Below are 21,384 nucleotides of genomic sequence, written 5' to 3'. Positions count from 1 at the left end.
CATCGTGGCCTTTGAGAGCCTCTCTCTGTGCAATGTCACAGTGTCCTTTTAAATTAAACACCAAGACATAAAATTCACCTGCGCGCCTTTCTCTTGCCCTCATCCACCCTCTTGTCCATGGAATTCAGGTAACAGAAACACAATGTTTATGTTATAAACTTGGCAGTGACTAACTTTCCCAAGAAATAAAGTTTGACATTCAAAGGTATTTTGTCATTTAGCCAGACTTTTAAAATGGCGTTTACTGCTAACTTTGATGGAACTCAGGTACAAGACTTTGGATTCATGCGAGTCCATTTGAGATTTCTGGTACTTAGGGATCTGAAGCAGCTTTTATCCACGTGCCCAAACACAGTTGTCATGCTGGATGCCCTCAGCTTCCGGCTTTTAAGAAGCAGGTCATAACCAGTCTATGCTCAACTTTAACCAAACTGATATAATTATGAGTCAGAAATAAGAAAATGTGAAGCTTAGGGGAACACTGGAAGCTTAGGGGAACACTGTTCTTCAAAAGGAACAGAAATGGAAGGAAAATCCTTTGTCAATGGTACGTAACTTTTGAGTATCTGATCAAGGAATATTTCTGCTGAGAAAAACCACACATACACACATACAGCCCCCCCACACTTCGTCTCAGTTTCATGGCCTTATCAGTCTCTGTAACTCAGCACTTTCATACATTTAGCAGACACAAGAAAATGCAGTTAAGGTGTAGGTAAGACAAGGTAATTGGTGTGGCTGTATGAATGTTAATGGCCAATGAAACTTAACAGGTAAAAAGAGACATAATTACAGACCACCCAAAAAGCAGAAAATAGCTGGTTTCTTCCATTATTGATAAACTCACAAAGGACTGCTTAACAAGACCCACACAACAGCCAGCTGGAGTGCTCTGGAACCCTCGGAATGCTCCTTCTATGGAGCCCCCTTCTTTTTAAATATTTACACGATCATTTGGCTTCTTAATCTGGAAAATGGTTATAATAATGCCATATTTGCAAAGTGGCTGTAAGGATCCAATGAAAATGTCTATAAAATGCTTGGCAAACAGTAAGTCTGCAAACTTTTTATGGTGTATTTTGAAAAAGGCATTTTCAATATTTAAATAGACCCAAGGGGAAACATGGGACAATGACTCTAACATATACTTTGATATGTTCTACCCCAATTCATTAAATTTCATTCCTCAGTACTCAATAGATATTATTTAGCAATAAAATCATCTTATTCTAACCTCTCTGAACCTCTCTCCTTTAAAAATGGAAAATTGACTTTTTGCTATCTGAAAAAAACATAGTAAGATTTAAGTTAGAAATGTGAAATACTCTGAAATTATAAATAATGATACAAAATCTCAAATACGTTTCTGTAGTTAAGACACAGAGATAGCAAGAGATATTTCAAATGAGCTGCTTACTGATAAAGTAACATTCTTAAACATTAGAAATTATTTCTAAAAAAGGACAAAAATAAAACCAGCAGTATTTAATGCAGATTCACAACAGGCGATCTTACTAACAACCTCAAGTCATTCTGAAACCTTCATTTTTTAAAACCCAGTAGCAGGCTGGAAGCCTCGCGGTGGCCGTGGCACCACATGCAGTCAGAGGGCACGGAGGCAGTTTTCCTCCTCAGGGTAAAGTCTGGAAGATGACAATGACAACTCAACAGTCCCTCTGGCTTTACAGTGCAGGCTCACCCAATGACTATGCTAATGTGTTACCGCTTGGGTACATATTTTAATACTTCTATCACATAAATATGAAGAGGTCAGAATAAACAAATCCTTATAACCTGAATCGACAAATGTTATAAACATCACCCTCTACCTGTAGCCTTGGAAAATTTAACAAACAACCCACCAGACAAATCCCTTGGAACTCGGAGCACAGATCACGTCAACAAATTTAATTATGCTGCACAGATAACAGTACAGGGGAGGCATCCATGAATGTCTTTTAATTCACTGATTAACTCCAAAGGGTAAAATGCGAAGAGTCTCAAATCAACTTAGATGTCAGCAACTGCTGAGTGCCCACCAAAGGAGGGAGAGCGTGAATTCTCGCTGTTGAAACAGATCTTAAAATCATATAGTATGTAGATCTGCAAAAACTTTGGACCAATTTGGCACTTTATGTAGCAATAATCCCATGGGCCAACCTCCAGTCAGGGTTTGCAACGAGGTCATGTGAGCACACCTGCCCAACCATCCTTGCTTGTTTCTCTTCCCTAAGCCCCTTCATTATTTCCCCTTCATGCTTCTGGGCTGTATTACTGGAGAAACACTACTAGTGAGAAATTGTATTTTCTGAGTTTTGTTTCTCCAACAACTCTTATGAGCAGGACTGGAGAAACTTTTATTGATCAAGTGTCAGTAAGAGGTTAAAATAAAAATACAGCCAAAACTCAGAAGACACAGTATCTACTTATTTAAAATTAGAGAATACTGGAATTAGGAGAGTTATGGAATTTACAGAAAGCAGAGTGGAATTTCTGATTCAAATAATATACCACAGAGATTTCTATTTCACTTATGCTTGTATCTTTACCATCTTGGACATGAGGTCTGATCATCAAATTACAAACAGTCTCCCACAATACAGTGTAATAAACTCACAGTGGGAACTTCAATACACATCAAATTTTGACAGGACAGGAGAATCCCCAGGCACTGCACAACACAGGCTACCAACTGAGAATAGATCAACAGATGAATACAAACACCCCCAAGCAAGAACCAGAGCAGAGAAGGTATTCCTGCCATGCTTCAGGTAGCAGAAAGCCACTGGGAGAGAGTTCTGCATATAAAATTAAACAGAAAGATCTGCTACTCGCCTGTTTTGTCTTAATTGCAGAGTTATATTTTATCAGAACACTTAAAAAATGTATAGTATGTGGAATTATCATAGCAAAAACAATGTATCACGGGTCTTTAACATAAATTAGTAAGTAGGAAAAATACATAAAATTTTTTAAAGTACACAATATAAAGTATTCTGATGACATTTCATTAACCTGACATTTTAGGGAAACTGTACCCAAGTAATTAAAATAAAGCCAATTTTTACTTCACTTTGACCTCCTCTATTTAAGATTCATTTCACCAAAAGCCTAAAACACTGGTTTGATATTGAATGCTATAAACTCAATCAAGCCCTCATAAAATAAGATATCATCCATCATGAAATTATGCTTCTTGTTTCTAGCTAACTTACCAACTTATTATCTATTTTAGTCATCAAACCAATTTTACATCCTTCTTCAGGGAAATCTGCTAGCAACAAAGACACAAATATGCCACGGCCAGCGACACTGCTAACATCTGTTTTCCTTTACTACGAAAAACATGGATATGTGAAGGGCATCTTATACTGGTGTTCTTATTTGCCAGAGGTACCAAATTTTCCCTCTTCTGGAAGCTATGTAGCATATGTAAGGCACCATTTGTTGTTAAATTTCAGAATTCTAAATGTCTATTTTCTCAAACTTTGACTCACTGAAGAAGTGCTTATTAATCAGAATTTTGCCTGTTTTAGACAAAGATGTATTCACCTAGAAACCAGAAAAGACTGACATCAAAGTTATCAAAGGATCTATTTACAATGAAGTTGAAAAGTGAAGAGAGAGACACTTTTAGCATATAAAGTTCTACCTTAATGACAAAGAAAATTGTATTAGAACATCACATTAGCTCAGTTGCTAGCAAACAAAATAGACTCTCTTCACTTAACAGCTCCTGTGTGAACCAGAGGTGTTGAGGGCTTTATTTATTAGGTTGTACAGATGTGAACATTGGACCCCTTACCAATTTTGAAAAAAGAACACAGAATGAAATCTCTAAAGCTAGAAGCCTTAATGAAAGCCACTGATCATGTATCTCACTTAAAAAAAAATGCATATCACAGCTGGGATTTGAAATGACACAGACCATGTTAGACTGGCAGAAAGCTTTTCCTCAAATATCTTATCTGTAACCCTGAACTTAGCTGTCACCACAGCTCCAGGAAAGAGAGAATGAAGTCCTTCCTTTCAAGTAACAGACCGGAGGGAGGAAGGAGGAGGCCCTTCTCCCTGGGAGATGAAGGGGCTTCCTGCTCCCCCCTCTCCTGGGTGGCCTGTCAATTCCTGGCGGCTGGGCCAGCTCAGGGCAGAAGCAGCAAAGGTGAGAATCCTTTCTCTTCTTGACAATTTCCCTTTCAAGTAACTGTAGATGTGGAAATCATTCACTAGGGTTACCTTCCTTTCTCACATTTCTGGGGCAAAAAAAAATTTAAATTTTAAATTAACAGGACTAACGTCTTAAAAACCAAGAATTTAGTAAGAAGAAAAGAAATGCTGGTGCTCCTGAGAGGGAGAACTCTGTTATAGTACATAACTTAATGCATGAGTAACCGATTCTGTCATGAGAGTGGTGACAATTTTATCAAAAACTATGATCACCTTTGTTTTTTCGAGGCCAACTCTTCAATCAATTATACTGATGACATCTTTCCAAAATCTTTTTCACTTCCTACTATAACACAAAGGGCAAACAGTTCAATTTTTACACCTGGGTAAAAATCTCTGATTTTCGGATTCAGTTTTCTGGTTGTTCAGAAGTTAAAGACAGGACTCAAAGGCCCTGATCTTCAAATATCCTCTGACCAGGATATTTGATATTTTCTCCCAAAAGCAGCGTGATAGATGAACAATGGGTCGTCAGCACCAAAGTCAGAGATCTTACCCTAATCATTCAAGGGCATTAACCACACAGTCCCCCACTTCCCAGCACAGTCTCACTTAAGCAGGAGGGAAGGTGAGGAAAGTTATGACAAGGCAGGTTCTGAACTAAAATAGAATTCATAAAGGCAGGAGTATGTGAAGCAAAGCAAACTACTTCCACAGGTATCATGACTGCACGTAACAGTGTGCGTTACAACCACAGGGCTCAGTGAAGGCATGTGATTTGGGATCAGGTTGCTATCTTCTGGGACCTCTGTACAGTGCAGTCAATTTCTGTGATTTATTACACCCTTGCTCTCTAGACAGAGCAACAACCGTGGAGGGACACTCAAATGCTGAGTGTGAAAAATGGAAAAAATAATGGCTGGGGAAACCATGAAAGCAAACACAAGTTGCAGGCGTTTTTCTTTTTCTGTTTAGAAAGATTTTTTATCAAAACTTAAAATAGGCCACACCAAGTGTGTGCTTATTGTTTAATATGTGGAACCAGTTGGGACCCCTTGTCAAAGAGTCCAAAGTGGAGCTGGGGGAGGGGTGTGTGGACGGGGGCTAGAAGTGGGTATGAACTCAGATTTCTAAGTGAGCTTTCAACTTAGCAGATTTCAACATCCTACACAAACTAACGTGATCGCAGTCTCACTAATCTAAATATTCAGGATGAGCGTGCCTTTAATTAAAGGATCTCAAAACACTGTCTCAAGAAATCTCCCCACTGGACAGCTTACTTATGAAAGACAGGAATACATTCTCATTCCCTTATCCCTAAGTCCCCACTTCCATCAACTCATTACCCTGTGTCAGGGGGAAGTACGGAAGCAACGGCTGAGCAGGGCTGTGCGTGCGGAACGGGATGCTGGCGTGTGACCAGCCTGACAGAGCTGGAGGATGGCCTTTCAGAGCACAGAACACCCAGTGACCGGCAGGAGATTGTTTTTTCAAGTGGGATCCTATTAAACTCAGAACAGTTACGAAATGTAAGGCAAAGAAAACAAAGCTGTTTCTGTATTCATTTTATTCCAAAGGACCTATGTCTTAGGTGAAAGTTATGAGCAACCAAGTTAAACTCTACCCACACCTGTATTTTAAGGTCTCAGTTTAACTGGTCAGCATTTAACTAGATGTGAGCTACTAGTGTGTGAAGTGTGATGGATTTGTTCCCAACTCTTACATCTCTCCACTCTCGACTTTCGTCCTTCAGCCCCTTTCTGACTTCCATATTCTTGGGTTTATATGTGGTTTCTCAGTTAATACAGAGCTAAAAGCTCTTATTTTTCTTATGTTTTTAAATGCTTAGGTCTGTCTAGATGTTAGGGTGAAAATTCATTTGATGGAAATACTTGTGTAAAGACCCAGTTGCTCCTCTGGAGCTTTATGTTCAAGAATGATTAATCTGTGTAATAAACTGATTACTATCATCATTACCAAAAACAAACAAACAAACAAACAAAAAAACACCCTTGCACCAGACATGGAAGAGGTTCTCCCCAAAGGTAAACTGTGGCTTTACTGGGTTGTGGGACAATGAAATGTGATGCTCAGATCGGTAGTTTTAGCTTCCACGCAAAGAGGAGATAAAAGGGGGAGAGAGAGCATCAAATCTGTGTCCGAGGACACTTGCTGATCTTGACACATGTTCTGGTCATTTTGCTTAAGTGGCCAATGGAACGCGCTCAGCTCAACAAGCTTTCCCACTAGCAGAACTACCAGTCCTAGGAAATGGGGTGGAAAATAACAGTTTTTGGAGACATAGCCTGCAACGATCAAGGCCAAGGCTGCAAGACTCCTCAGACGTAAATGATGTGAGTAACAAACCATGATTTCCAAAACGAGAATGGGCTGTTAACAGCCTTGTGTGCCTGCACGTGCCACACAGAGCACATGGCGCATTTCCAAAGTCACATGGGATGGGGAAGAGCTAGGTGATGGGTTTCAACAGCAAGCATTTGCTCACTTGCTGAGAACCAGCTGCACTGTTCTAGATACTTGGGACAACGGCATGGCATCCAAGGCCCCTGCCTTCACAGAGCCTACAATCTACCAGAGGGAACAGACAATAAACAATGTGGTAGGTAAATTCTACAGTAGGCTAGATAATAAATGCTTTGCAAAAGCAGAGGGGCAGATTGCCATGTGAAATGTGGTGAACAGAGCCAGCCTCCTTCAGAAGAAAGCTTTAAGCAAAGAGTTGAGAGTGGGTCAGCCAAGAGGATGGCTGAGAAGAGCTGTCGGAGCAGAGTTGGGGAAGAACAGCCCCAAGGAGGGGCAGGAGAGGGGACCAGAGGGCACATCAGCCATCTCTCTTGGTCCTGAGTTCATCTTCCATCCCGGCTTTCTAGCACGGAACTAGGGTTCAGTTCGTATCTACTGAAAGATTTCAATTCCAAGAAACACAAGATTATCCAACATACAAATTCAATCCAAACAATAGGTCAGGGTTTCATAAGAAAACTGTATGCAAGATGGCTTGGTGGAAAGTACATCTTCCTGAAAGACGGTGTACATCAGATCTTCAAATGGGCTTTTGACTCTCTTTCCTCCCAAAAGTTAAATCTTATTTCCAGGAACATACAAGAAACATAGAAAGGTGGGTTCTACTATCTAAATGAGAACTCCTCACACAGAGTCTACTTGCGGCCAGGGTTTAAGGGCAACTTTCTTTCACAAAGAGAGAAGGTGGTGTGAGCAGCGTGAAGGCAGGCCCTGTTACCCCACGTGCATTGTGGGGTGCGCCCACCGCCCATGTGGTACGCCCTCCACAACAGAAGCCTGCGTGTGGGCCTTCGACCGCAGGGGTACCTTCTCAAGAAAATACAGTCAAACACGAAAAACAGGCTGAGTCAGTGGAGGGAGTCAACAGAAAAGAAGGCCAAATAATTCAATTACAGTAAGAAGAGAAAAGGACTATTCTTTCTCACCTTCACACAATTTGTCACTGCAAATGCTTTTCAATTAAATACACCCTTAGGCAAAAGAAATCAAAGTCCCATAGGTTCCAATAAATAAATCTGTCCTTAGAACTACTTTCCCTGTCAATCTGACATGCAACTAGCAGGGACTACTGAATCCTCATTTCATGGGAATCGTGTTTCAATGAGAGCACAATATTCACATTTCCAGAAAATCTAATGTTTAGGACTTTACTCCCCACCCAACCCCCCAATACTGCCTTTTCAGCCTCTCAGTTATTCCTAATTTCTCATTTATATTCAGGACTGCTCTAATACTTAATGCCCATTTTCATGGGCCTCTTAAATTGTTAAAATATTTCATTTTACTTGAACTTTCTACATATTAAAAAAAAAAAAAGAAAAAGCTATTAAAAATCTCAATCGTTACCACATTACATGAGAAAGAAAGCATTATAAAATAGTTTAGAACCTAAAAAGAGAAACTCACTTTTAGGGGAAGACTTGCTTTTCTGTATACGATAACCAAATGAAGTTACACCTGACAGCAGCAGGTATCAAACACAGTTTTGTTTAGACATTATTTTTACAAAATCTTTTTGTCACTAATCTTGACAAGGTGACCCCTTCCCATCTTTTAAATAACCTTTTCTAATCCAACTCAGATACTTCTATGATCCTATTAATCTTTAGTATTTTGGGAGAAATAATATCAGTTTTCCTTTTGAACTAGCCTACTTACAAGGAAGTATATCTAACTTACATCAAAAGTCAAATTAAAAATATGTAGTTTGGTGGGGAAAAAACAATTACGTATATACCTTCCCTCTGCTGAATGATACTATGCAAGAAACACAATGGTTGACAAAATTATACGTGTGTGTATATGTTTCTGCATATATATGTGCAGAGTCAAGGTTTTTTGATTCATCTGGAAAGAAAAATTAATTTTTGCTTTTGAACTGCACAGTGAAACATACCATTTGGACATGAATTCCAAAGTATGGTGTAGTGTTTATAAAACAAGTATTCCTTTTGGATCGGGAGTGGGAGGGAAAATGTACTTCCCTTCAAGTATCCTCAGTGAGTTTTTGACTTTTATAAAATACTCCCAATTCTATTATGACCCCATGTTAAAAGGCAGCTATTTACTCTCATTCTCCTTCTTTATTCCTGGTACCTTATGCATTTGTGCGAGGCCAAGCCAACGCTGGAGAAGACACAATAGTACCAGGACGTCTTCCAGAAACACTGTGATGCCACGGTCAGTTCTACTTGACACAGAACCACTGCAGTTGAGTCCACCCCTTGGAAACACATCTTTCCAGACCTTTCTCGGTCTTTGGGAAAAAAAGATGATCCAGGGAGAACAATGCTTGAGATTCAATAGTGAGGAGATGAACTAGCCCACAGAGCTGTTAACAGCAAAGCTGAGCAAAAGGCTTGCCTCTCTGTGAAACAGAACAGAAGAAACACCTCAAGCTCAAGTGGGGACCATCTCCACCGAATGAGGAGAGGGTTTTGGATCAAGGTGATTTCTGTTTGAAAAAAAGTATTCAGTGATTTCTTCGCTGTTGTGTTTTAGCACACTGTTGGCATTAATGCTACATATGACACTGCCCAGGAAGGAAGAGGATTCCCTGTGCGTCTGCACTAATGACAGGATTGGGTTTCAGCTGCAGCCAGTGTTCCTGGAGAGGAACTAAGAGGTAGACACCGGGTTGTAAAAAGAATGGCTTCTTCACTGACTTCTGTGGTCACCTTATTACTCTCTACATTTTCCATGCAGATCACATTAATATAAAACATATTTATATTAGACCTTCCTTCTACTTTCCTAAAATTACTTAGATATATAATACCAATTACAAGAATAAGAATGCAACAGGTGTTCAATAGCAACTCTAATAATAGTGTTTAGAGGCACTCACTAAACAGGTTCTCAGATATCATCTCCCTATTTTTATAACAATTCTCCACCCCACCAACATGAAATTCTAGCCAAGGAATGAATGACCAAACTTTCATGCCCCATAAGTAAAATTCAGGTCAAGTTGCCAAAACAACTTCAGCCCGGAGCATTTCAGCCCAACCCAACCCAAGACTTTTCCTGTTAAAAAACACAGATGAGTCATTAAGCAATCACTCATCAATACTGACCGTGTTGCTCGCTGTCTGCTTCAGTTTTTGAAGAACTTGGTGCGACAGGAAGGGGTCGAGGCGGCCGGGGCTTTGGTGTGGGAGGTGAGATTCTTTTCCTTCCAATATATTCAACGTAAGTTCCTGGAAAGTCGCCTCTCTCCCCTGTGGTTTCATTATAACCATTTAACCAGCCAATTTCTTCAGGCCTGGCTTCCTGTCCATCACTGAATCCGAGAGCGACTAAGGATCCTTTATTGACAGTCAATATGTCACCCAAGTGCAGGTCAATGTCCTCTTCCCGCTCCTTTTTATAGTCATACAGCGCTCGGTACTGGTATCCCTCGGCACTCATGACTGCAGGCCGGGGACCATGCGACGCTGAGTCTAACTCTACGTTTCTATGGACGATGAACTCAGAGAGGGTGTTAAGATTCCTAATGTGTGTCCAGCAGAGGACGAAGGATAATTCTCCAAAGGTTTAAGAGGAGAGGTGATTGGCCATCCGGCCGTCCATCTGTCCTCCATCAATGGTGTAACCCGAGTCAGGGCTCCACTTCCTCTGCGGGCTGCAGTCCTCCCACTGGCTTCCTTTTCAGCGACTTGTCAACACGCTGACTCCAGGCTGACTCTCACAGCGAGGCCCGATCCTTTCTGACACTCTTGTCACACCATCCATCTGTCGTCTAATGTGACTGTGGCACGCCACACACAAGCTTCACCTACAAAAGGGGAAAACAGGACTTATGAATGAACAGCACACTTGGCCATCTGTGTGAATCTGAATTCCTACTGCCATTCAACAAGGACTTAATCAATCTGGCAGATGGACACAGGGCGGCAGACTTTTGCTTGACTCAGTATACACAACAAAGATTAATGTGGCAGGCAGGCCCCGCCTTCTAAGAAGGCTCCGAGAGGGGTGGGAGGGGTGCTGGTGTGTCTCAGAGATAAGATGGGAATCATAACACTAGGGAAATGCCATAAGAGAGAGAGAAGAAACTCCAGGGAGTTCAGATGAGGGACAGACCACACCTGATTGCTGGCATCTGAAGACAGAAGAGAATGTGTGGCATGATCTTAGGTACAGATGTGACAGAACACACGTCATATTCTGGGAATAGCCGGAACAGGCAGTCCAGGATATCTGAAGCCAGAGAGGGAGTGTTGGATCCAGGTGAGAAAGGTGAGCAAAGCTTGGACGACACCTTTGTGCGCCTGTGAGCAATGCCGTCTCCAGCAGGGAGCGGCGTAGGGGCTTGGGGGAAGGGGAGTGGCAGGATGAGAGGTGTGCCTGAAGAGCCTCAGCCAATGGGCGTGCAGGAGGGACTGGTGTCGGCACAGGGCAGGAAAGCTGTGAAGGGGGTTTTGCAGCCGTCTGGGCACATGGCCACGAAGGCACGACCTAAAGTGGTAGCAGAAGGTGTGGAAAGTTTAGGGCTGAAGGTGGAGACACCTCAGAGAAGCACGTGTGGGATGTGGTAATGCTGAAAAATGGGTCAAAAGGTGTCTGATCCTGAGTTCCAGAGAAGAACATAGCTGTTACCAGTGTCAGGCAAAGGGGCGCCAGGAGGTCTGATGGGCTTGGGGGATGCCAGGCACCAACCACAAATGGGCTGGTAGGTTGAAAACCTAGTCTGTGACTCAGAAGAGGGAACATACTTGAGATCTGGTGATCAGCTGCAAAGGAGGCAAGGCCAAACTCAATGGAACACAGGAACTCACAGGAAAAACATTAAAAGTTAAAAAAAAAAAAGAATAAAAGATCCAAAGGCCAAACATTGAGGCTCAGTGAACGCCACTGGGAAGGGAAAGTCAAGGTCTGGAGACAATGTTGCATCCTGGAAAGAAGAGACAAGAGGGTTCAGGTAAGAAAAGGTGATCACTAAGACTAAAGGGGAAACTGAGGCAGGGCTAGGTCATCTGGGGCTCTGTCCATCGTGGAATCATCAAGGACTTGAGAAAGCCAACTCTAGGAGTCCTGATGTAAGGAACCAGAGTTTTAGGAATTAAGGAATTGAAGAGAAAGTAGGGATGGTTATTGCAGATTATTCTATGAAGACAGCTCAACTCAGGGGGAAATGGGAAAAGAAAGTTTTTTTCTTTTTCATTTTTTAACATAGGGGAGGCAGAGGGATGAGAGAGTCAAAGGCTCTCCGAGTTGGCAGTGGCTTGAACAGCATGGAACAGCGAGCACACGGACATGCACTGCACCCCGGTGGTTTCTCAACGTTATCTTTGTTGTAAAGAGTAAAAGCAAACTAAAGGTTTCAGTTAAGCTGGCTGAACAATAAAGCAATAAAAACAATAGCCCTACAATTTCACTGAGCTATGTCAAAGAGAGCTTTTCTAGGTTTTAAAGAGTGGAACCCTTTAGAAGTTTAATATTATAGGCACTCTGCAGTGTAGGCATCTTAAGAAGCAAAATCTAATCGCAGATTAATTGTTCTGCTGGCATTCAGAAGTGTAACGCATTCAGCCTTACATGGCTAAAGCCTCTTAGCTGTAATACAATAACGCTCTTAGGAGAGTTACATATTAAAAGAAGCAAAAACAAACACTGGAGGTCTTTGTGTAGCAAGAATATTAATTTGGGATAGTACTCTACTTTGTATTTCAGTCATTAGAGAAAAAAATTAAAGCAGCCAGCAGAACATATGAGAAAAATAAACTATGTTATGTTTGAAGACAACCCCTCCTTTTGATATATCCAGAATCACATTAGATATTCACTGCATAAATTCACACAAAAGTGTAGAACTAGCAAATCCCATTTTTAGTACTAATGTGCTCTGTTACAAATGAGACACAGAACTCTAAAGAACATGCCAATTTGCATATCCCTAAATGCCTGGAAACCAGGCAATATGCCTAAGAATAATTTAATTCCTCCAAATCTGCCTTGAAATTTTTGTTAGCTTTTCCTGGCAATGTATGTCTTTTTGAGGGAAAAAAAATCCTCCACTAGGAGGCTGGGTAGATCTTTCTGCCAGCTGCTTCCTATGGCTCCCTCTATTTCAACAACCCAGTAGGCCAGTTTGGTGAGATTCTTAACAGGATGGGAAGTATAATGATCTCCCTCTCTCCCTCCTTCTCTGCCCAGCCCCCATCCCTCCTCTCCCTCCTACACAGCCCTCAGCCACCTCCAAGTCCTGCTCACAGCACACTTATGTCACCAGGGGATACCATGGTAAGAAAAGGCTCCAGGTCTGCTCAAGGTTTTACAAATCTGAAACCTGTGTTTACGTCAACCTGAGGCTAAATCCCTGCAAAGAGATAAAGAACCCTGAGGAAGACTCTAACAAGGCCAGACTCCAGAACAGCAATCCCCACCAGGCGTGCCAGAGACCCACCTGTCTCTACAAAGTCCCCCTCCTCCCCAACCCCACCGTTTTTAAGAAGAACCTTACTTTCTGTGTAAGACCCCTGTGAAGAACTCTGGGCCTTGACTGACAAAAAGAATCCCACACCTTCTATGACTCCAGGACTGTAAGCAGAACACACTGTTCTTGTCTTCTGAGACTCCACAACCAAGGCCGGGAAGACCAATCAAAATGATGCCAGGTCGGCAGTGATTCAGTGCTAGTTAAGTGGCTGGAAAGCAATTAAGAGGAGCCCATTCAGAGGGAGAGCTGTCTAGCCATTTGGGTGGTAACTGGAGTGCATCCTATGGTGAGGGACAGAGAGGCCTGGGCAAGAGGGAGGAGCCAGATGCCCCTGCCCTGCTGCACACGGTACACTTTCTACACACAGCCAAGCCCGTTTCAATGACTGTCACTATCATGGTCATCATCTAATATTAGAAGTTATAGTAGTATTAACTTATTCCATCATCATCATCATTGAATATTTATGTGCATTATGTTCGGTACTCAAGACAACTCATGAGTCGGGTACTACCAAAACTCTCACTTTACAGAGGAGGAAACTGAGGGGCAGAGAGTTTATAGCGTCTTGGTCATGGTAACACTCAGCTACTGAGAGGTGGAACTAGAGTTCAGATCCAGGCAGTCGGGCTCCAGAAGCACCACTTTTAACACCACAGAAACCTACTGCCCAAACTTAACTTGCCTGGACAGCCCACGGACAGCTTGGATGTGTCCCTGGGGTCAACGATGCAGGTTCCTCGCCTGCACACTCTGACCTCTGAGAGTGACCCTGAACGTTTGCCTTTCACTCTCTGTGACAGTGGCCTTACTGAGAGCGTTTGTGGCTCTCTCACAAAAACACCTGCACAGAAGGCAGCCATTATAACTTGGCAGCAGTCCCCTCAAGTCCGAGACCCAGCATCTTGGGCCATGTAAATTTTCTTCCAAAGAGGCTTCATTAAAATGCCTCCTTGCCAAAGAAGTCCATCAAGTGGTGAATAAAAGAATACCGGACACATCACTTCTGGAAGGCTGCCCACTTCTGCTACCTGTATTCCTCTTGGCATCTGTGCCCCTCTGCCACTGTCCCAGGCCCCTCATTGCACAACTTCTAACTCAGCTCCTCCTCAGGGAGCTATGAAGCACCAACCCACAGTCACAAGGGCTACCACAGTTAGGAGGCAGGCAGGTTCTCTTTTCTCTCACCCTCCACTTCTCCCTCGCTCGGCAGCAGACTGCAGCCTGGGGTGCTGGCAGTGCCCGTATTACTGTCCTGTGAGCAACCCGCAGTCGAAACTCTGTGCTGCCCAGATTCACAAGCTTGCACCTCTAATCTCTCTGGCTACATATGCCTGTCCATTAAACTATTTCCACCCAGCTCCAACAGAATTATTTCCACAGTCAAGGTTTTTATTTGTGGATAATATCCACCATTCATAATTTAATGTTTACAAATAACCAAGGCAATTTTATGATACAGGCTCCAAGCTAGTGCATGCCTAAGATACTGTAACAAAAGGTCTAAAAGGCATCCTATGAACAAATAACAAATTAACTTATTCTTATTTGACATCATATGCAACAGTCCAAAAGTTCCTTCACCACATTATTTTGCTCCAGTTTCTCAACCCTAAAGACTGCCTGCAATACCATTGATCGGAGGATAGATTTTTCTCTTTCAGCTAAAATACTGAGTAATTCTCATTCTGTTCCTCAAAATAAAGCTGTTTCAGATGCCCAACAAGTAGCAATCCATGACTTCTTATTGTACAACTGACTGAAAGTAAATTTTCAATTTAACCTTCTAACCCTCAGGCATTGGGCAGAGAACCAAACAAAATTCTTTGAAATGTCTTCTGACTTTGTTGACTTACTCATTCCCCTTTTACAAAGGACAAGGCTTTAGCAAACTTGGTGGGGAGGCAGGAATGCAGGATATTTTCCGATCACATTAAATAATTCAAGAATATATCCTGTGTGATTTGATCCTGCCATGAAATTAGGAGTCCCAGACGAAATGGACCTTTAATCCAGCTGCAAAGCTATGGAGTGGTTCCTGGCTCCCTGGTCCTACATTTTATCTCTCCATCATCAGTGTGGTAGCTCTGAGTAGGGCAAGCCCCCACCTTAATTCACAGTCTTAAGAACAAAAATTTTTTTAATCTTTCCACCTTTCAAATATGGTGTTGTGAAAATCATGAAAACCAAACTGAACAAAGTTAAAACTAAACATCTACTAAATATAATGAATTTCAGCCTAAAATGATGGGCTTAGGGTAAAATTTCATGGGATCTGAAGTCTATCTCAATTAAAACAAAATAAAATGACGGGCTACGATGAAGGCTTGTGGCTTCCCAAAGTCACAGTCCTCAAATATCTACATTCATTTTCAAACTAACCAGAATGTGTCTGGGGCTGCTGTGCTCAGGGCTGGGTCTGCACCACAGGGAAGTAGAGAGTCTAGGCCACAACTCCTTCTGGCAAGCCCCCTGGAGGTGGGGGGACATGAGGGGACAGGACAAGTTCCAGCCAAACAGCAAGGCTTCTCCAGAAAGCCAAGTAAGTGGTGGGATGGCACTGAGCACTGCAGGAGGGGCAGAGAGACCGAGGCCCAGCTGGAGGCAGCTCTCAGGCTGAGTGGTCATCATCGGGAGGCTGCGGCTTCCAGGCCTGAGAAACACATCCCATCACCCGGAAGAGGCCATGGGGTGGACCATTCCCACTCTCTGCACCAGCATGGTGAAGAGGCTCTGAGGCGGCGGCTGTGGAATTAGTGGACGGAAGGAGATGATCCCAAGTCCCTCCTCTTGTGAAGAAACAATGCTATTGTGTAAAATTCTTAAGGTGAGCACAAGCACTGGGCTTCACACTCAGATGGCTGTCCCCACTGGTGCCTAGATTTTTTAACCTTCAGCAAGTTACTGAAACCTCTTTGTGCCACCATTTTATCATCTATGAGGCAGATGCAATAAGCAAATTTACACCTCAGAGGTTTATTACGAGGATTAAAGAAAATTATTTATACAAAGATTTAGCTCTATGCTCGCTAATTAGAGCTTACTATAATTAACACCGACAGAGTGATTACGAAGGGCCAGGCACAGTCCTCTGAGTTTTGCACATATCAATTCATTAATGCTTACACCCATCCTAGGTACAATTATTATCTCCATTTTACAGATGGGAAAACATGAACAGAGAAGTTAAATGATTTGTCTTAAGTTCCACAGCTAGTAAATTGCAGCCATGGTCTTAGGAGCAGTATTATTACTACTACCATTACTATTAGTATTGAATGCCACTTCCTGCCACCTCATAGTCAGTATCCTGTAGTAATCTATAATGAAAAAAATATGAAAAGGAATATATGTATGTATATGTATGACTGAAACATTATACTGTACACCAGAAATTGATGCAACATTGTAAACTGACTATACTTCAATTTAAAAAAATAGAAAAAATTTAAAAAAAAAACAAAAAAAACCCAGAACACTTGTCAGGAATTTTCTTTTGTACTGCTTCTAAGTGCTGCAAAGTGTACTAAAAGAATCCTGAAGTTAGCCAAAATAAAACTAGGCTCTGCTGTTTCCTTAACTCCTTTTCAAGGTAAATTGACGGACAGATAAGGGCTGCTTGTGGACTTTGCCCATCTAGTCCTGGAGGCAGAGGGTGGCTCTAGAGAGGTCCGGGCAAGAGAGACCTGGGAGGGGCCAGGGCTGTGGGAGAGGGTGGTGTGAGGCAGGGGGTGGAGTCAGGGGACAACATTCCTCTCAGGCAGGGTTTGGTGGCTGCTCCCTAGCTGGCCTCAAAGAGAAAAGTTGACAGCACTAATGCAACCCTGCAGGGACTGAAGGCAGCTGAGTCCTCTGTTATAGTCCTAACTCTTGGGGCTGAGCCCCGGGTTTGGGTCCGGACCACAGGGGGCATCCAGCGAGGAAGGAGAGAGGCAAAGCACTCCCGCCAGGCACCGCACTGCATTCACCCGCTCTGCCCACTGGTGGAGTCTCCTCACACTTCTGCCAGAACCCTGTGACTTCAGTGCTCTCTGCGGGGACTGTTAACATGAAAACTATATTGACTACACTTGCCTGTGGGTACGTATTCAATTTACTTTAAGGGGAACAATGCTGGGAGGATAAAATCTCCAAAGATGCTTCAATAGTAGGATTTTTTTTTAATTTAGCAAAAGATATACTATATTCATTTTATCCTTTCAAATAAGCAAACAAAAACCTAACATCACTCCAACAGACACATTTAGGAGTAATTACATAGTCTATTTTCAGCTCATTTGGCATAATGTACATGAAATGGTCTTTAATTGCCACTCTTTTAAGCAAATAATTCCAATAAGTGCTGGCAGAATCATGGCAGGTAATCACATTAGGGTGTAGGTGGAGGAGGCAGAAGGAAAAAAGCAGTCAATAGTACGAATATTTTAAAAATTGATTACAACCTAAGTTTTTTATTAAAAGCTCTTATATAATTTATATCATGCCTTCTAAGGTAAAAACTAAGTGATAACCCCTTCCTTCCAGGGATAAGTAACTTCTTGTCTTCTGAGGGCTTCACTAAGATGCTCCCTCCTCTTGCCTTCCTTGGCAAATCCCTGTGTCTTCCAAAAGATGAAGAGCTGTGGGGAGCCCGCCTAAAATATAGAATGTACTGCAAAAAGCACTTCCCTTTTTCTTCTGCATTGTGTACACCTCAATTGTGGGAGTATTAAAAGCAAAACACCAAATGCAAACATTATCTCAGCTTTCTATATTCTACTTGACCATGAAATCATTTTTTTCCAACCTCCTCATTTACCATCTCTTTATTCAATAAAACCCATTTTGCCTATCACAAAATGCAAACACAATGCAAGTTGAACTAGAATTGTTACTGTTTTAATGAGCATGTGGACCATCTTTCTGAGTGGATGCCTTTTTAGAATACTCCCTTGAACCACCTAAGAAAAAAAGAAGATTTTTGACCAACATACTAGCCTAAGAATTACACACAGTCATGGAAGATTTTAATTAAAGGTCTGGGCAACACTTTTAACACAAAATTTGCATAAGGGGAGCAGGCTTGTGCTGAAGATACAAAACCCTTCAAAAAATAGCCGCGGTGCACTTAACATTTCCAGCAGATAAATGCATACTACCATCACCAAGTCAACATTCATCACTTGTGACTTATTGTACGACTTGTTTCCCAAAACCAACTTTACACTGTGGGGGCTTACTGTTCTTAATAAATTTAAATTTCAAGAAATAACTATAGAAAGACAATATAATTAATCAATGGGAAGTGAAATGCTTTTTCATACTGGCCATTAGCATCACAGAGGTGAAAAAAGAGTGATATCATTTTACAAAAGCAGATAAAATAGCAGATAGTAGTGTGTACAATGTAAATATCTGTTATGCAACTGACAAGCACAGGTCCCAAATCAAGATGAAAGTTAAAAAGCAAATGCACATCACACTTTGAAAGTCAATATCAGATACATAAAACTTTCTTCCAATCACAAAAACCTGTACACTTTTAGGGAAAAAGTTCAGCTCTCTAGTTGCTAGCTGCAATTGGCATATGAAACTGAAGAGGCCAGCAGTGACATAACCCAACACTTCTGCAAGGCAGGGAGCCTCCTCCACTGGCCTTTCCAGTTTAAACCTTGATTCTGAACCAAACACACCTTTCCAAACTTTAGAGGGATTCTCCCCGCCCCCCACCCCAAAATCACCTAGGGTATTTCCTTTGTAATGTCAGAAACACTTGCTCTTCAAGTTTAAGTAACTTTTGTCCCTAAGAAAACTATCACCTACTGCTTTTTAAAAACTATTTCAAGAACAGTGCAATCTACCAAAATATTATGGGCAGGAGGGTGCCTTTTTTTTTTTTTTTTCTTTTTCAAAGATGTTTGTGGCCTCCTGGGCAAAAGTCACCAAATTCCCAATGATTTGCACCACTACTGATAACCTGCCTCAGAAATAAACGTGTCCCTTTGCCAGCTAATACTTAATCTCTAAAGTTACCAAATGCAGCATAAGCTAATGAAACATTAAAAACCCATTCCACGTAACACCTGGGTAACTAACTTCGTGAATGTCCCACCTAACAACTAAAACTCCAACCTCATCACACTGAAATGACAATCTTATGCTACATTCAAAACCCGGAACTGCTTTATCCATTCGTACTTCGTACTGACTGACAAAGAGGAAAAAACTAGGGGGGTGGAGGGGGAGACCCTATCGCTTCTAAAGTCATAAAACCCCAAAATAAAGAGTCAGCTCATACTCAGATACCAACAGCGCTGCAGCTCCACCAGGGATTAACGGTAAAAGTGAGACCTTTCTGGTATTAAATGCTCCCAGACAAGAATCTTCCCAAATCCAGTTCACACACATTCTGCATTCAACATGTAACAGCCATTCCGCTCACACCCTTACATTTCATGCTAGAATTCTCGTTACCAAAGTACATTTCTGCACTCGAGTGGCTGGCCTGAGCTTTCCTGTTCTCTTTGTCTTGTGATCTGCGGGGCAGTTTCTGCCCTTGGGAAGTGAGCGTGAGAGCTGTGGTTTCCAGACAATTCCCCACGATCTCTCAGCACGGACTTGCACGCTCTCTCGCTCTCTCTAGCCGGCTCCATATTGCCGGGCAAGTCCCTCCAGTCTCGCCCCGGGTCACAAAAAGCTGGATTTCGGGCTGTTTCAAGACTCCATTAAATATGCCTCCAGTAACCTGCCCGGGCCCGGCCGGCACCACACGCCGGGTTAGGGCCACAGGGACCCGCCGCCCCGAGGCGCACTTCCCCCACCCCGGAAGAGGAGGGAAGCAAACTTCGGAGGGCGGGGGCTGGGGGCGAGCTCCGGGGACCCCACCGCCCCGCCGGCCCCGGAGAAGGGCCCGGGCAGCCGCCCGGGTGCAGCCGGAGGCGCGGGGGAAGGCAATGCTCCTAAACGCTAACGCAAAGGCAGCGGCCAGGGCGCTCTGCTCTGCTGAAGGGCCCCGGAAAACGGCAGCAAGGTGACGGTAGGCACCCTTAGAAGTGTGCGGCGACGGAGGGGTGGCGGAAGCCCGAGGTCGCCTGCAACTGCGGGGACGAATGCACCCGGCGGCGTGCACAACCACCTCGAAAGACGACCGGGGAAACGGGAGCCGGGAAGTGGCTGAGAGCAAGCAGGACGCCGGCCGCGAGGGGGGCCCGCGGCTGCCCGGCGGGCAGGAGATGCAGGCGGCCGTGAGAACGGCGGGCGGCCCACCTTCCTCGGCTCCGCTGAGCAGGAGAAGCGACTGCTGGTGACAGGAAGAGAGCGGCGGTAGCCGCGCGCGCACACACCGCCTCCCCCTCCCGGGCACACACCCGGACCCGCTGCCGCCGCCTACCTCCCCAGCCGGCCGGCTTCCTTCCTCAGCGGGGCCCAGGCTGCAGCGGCGGCCTCCTGCGCGCACGGCTTCGACGTGCCCCTGACCCGGCTCCGACCCAACGGCCGTTCCCAACCCGAGCTTGCTGTCTCTGACCCGCTTGTCTGCCGCCCCGCCTGCGGGGGCTGCTTCCTCCAACTCCGCTCCAGCTGCTGGCGACTCCTCTCCGTGCGCCCGCAGCTCCAGCGCCAGACGCCGGCCCCGCCCCCGGCACCTCCCCGCGCGTCCCGCCCCCGGGCCCGCACCAACCAGCGCCCGCGTCTCCGCCCCTCTCCGCTGGCACCGCGCCCTCCGCCGCTGCCATTCACAGAGCCGGCTTCCGAGCCGGCGGCCAGCGGGGCGGAGCTTCGGCCTTACCGACCCTTCCTGCCTTCGCGCTCGCCTTCCGCCCTCCAGTCCCGGGGATACCCTGGGCGGCCGGGCCGAGCGCTCTGGTCTGTGCCCGCCTGCGGCCAAGCCGGCTGCTGGGAGTCACCGGGACCAGAGGCGATGAGGCTGAGGGAGATGGACAAGTTCAGACTTAGAGGCTGCGTCTTTAATCGGAGTGAATAAACAAACTCAGCCCTTTTCGAGCCCCCAGGGCCCTAGCAGAGTGGCTGGGGCGGGGAGAACTCGGATTCCAGGCTCGCCAAAGAGGGGAGGCCCTGCAATTCCCGGCCTCGCCAGCACAGCCTCGGGAGTGGGCGGAAAAACCACGCCACCCCGCGTGGCGCCCGGGGGTGAAGGAACGGTGAAAGGGTGAACCGGAGGGACGAGCGCCCGCAGCCTGCCGCAAACTCCAGGAGCCTGGCACCGCCGCCACCCGGAGTCGGGCGGGCCTGCC

The 21,384-nt window shown here is 44.3% G+C and overlaps 1 protein-coding gene across 1 annotated transcript in view; it reads right to left on the bottom strand.

Annotated features, from left to right (window-relative positions):
* Nucleotides 1-20,661, bottom strand: part of PIK3R1 (phosphoinositide-3-kinase regulatory subunit 1) — an 82,930-nt gene extending 62,269 nt beyond the window's left edge. The window contains exons 1-2 of the mRNA XM_031446215.2: nucleotides 20,523-20,661; nucleotides 9,789-10,489 (exon numbers count right to left, since the gene is read on the bottom strand). Of these exons, the coding sequence (XP_031302075.1) occupies nucleotides 9,789-10,122 (334 nt within the window). The 5' untranslated portion in view covers nucleotides 10,123-10,489; nucleotides 20,523-20,661. The remainder of the gene's footprint in view (nucleotides 1-9,788; nucleotides 10,490-20,522) is intronic.
* Nucleotides 20,662-21,384: the final 723 nt, after the last annotated feature.

Source organism: Camelus dromedarius, chromosome 3, assembly GCF_036321535.1.
Source record: "Camelus dromedarius isolate mCamDro1 chromosome 3, mCamDro1.pat, whole genome shotgun sequence".
Lineage (NCBI taxonomy): Eukaryota > Metazoa > Chordata > Mammalia > Artiodactyla > Camelidae > Camelus > Camelus dromedarius.
The sequence above is the reverse complement of the archived record's forward strand: the minus strand, read 5'-3'. Positions and strand labels throughout refer to the sequence as shown.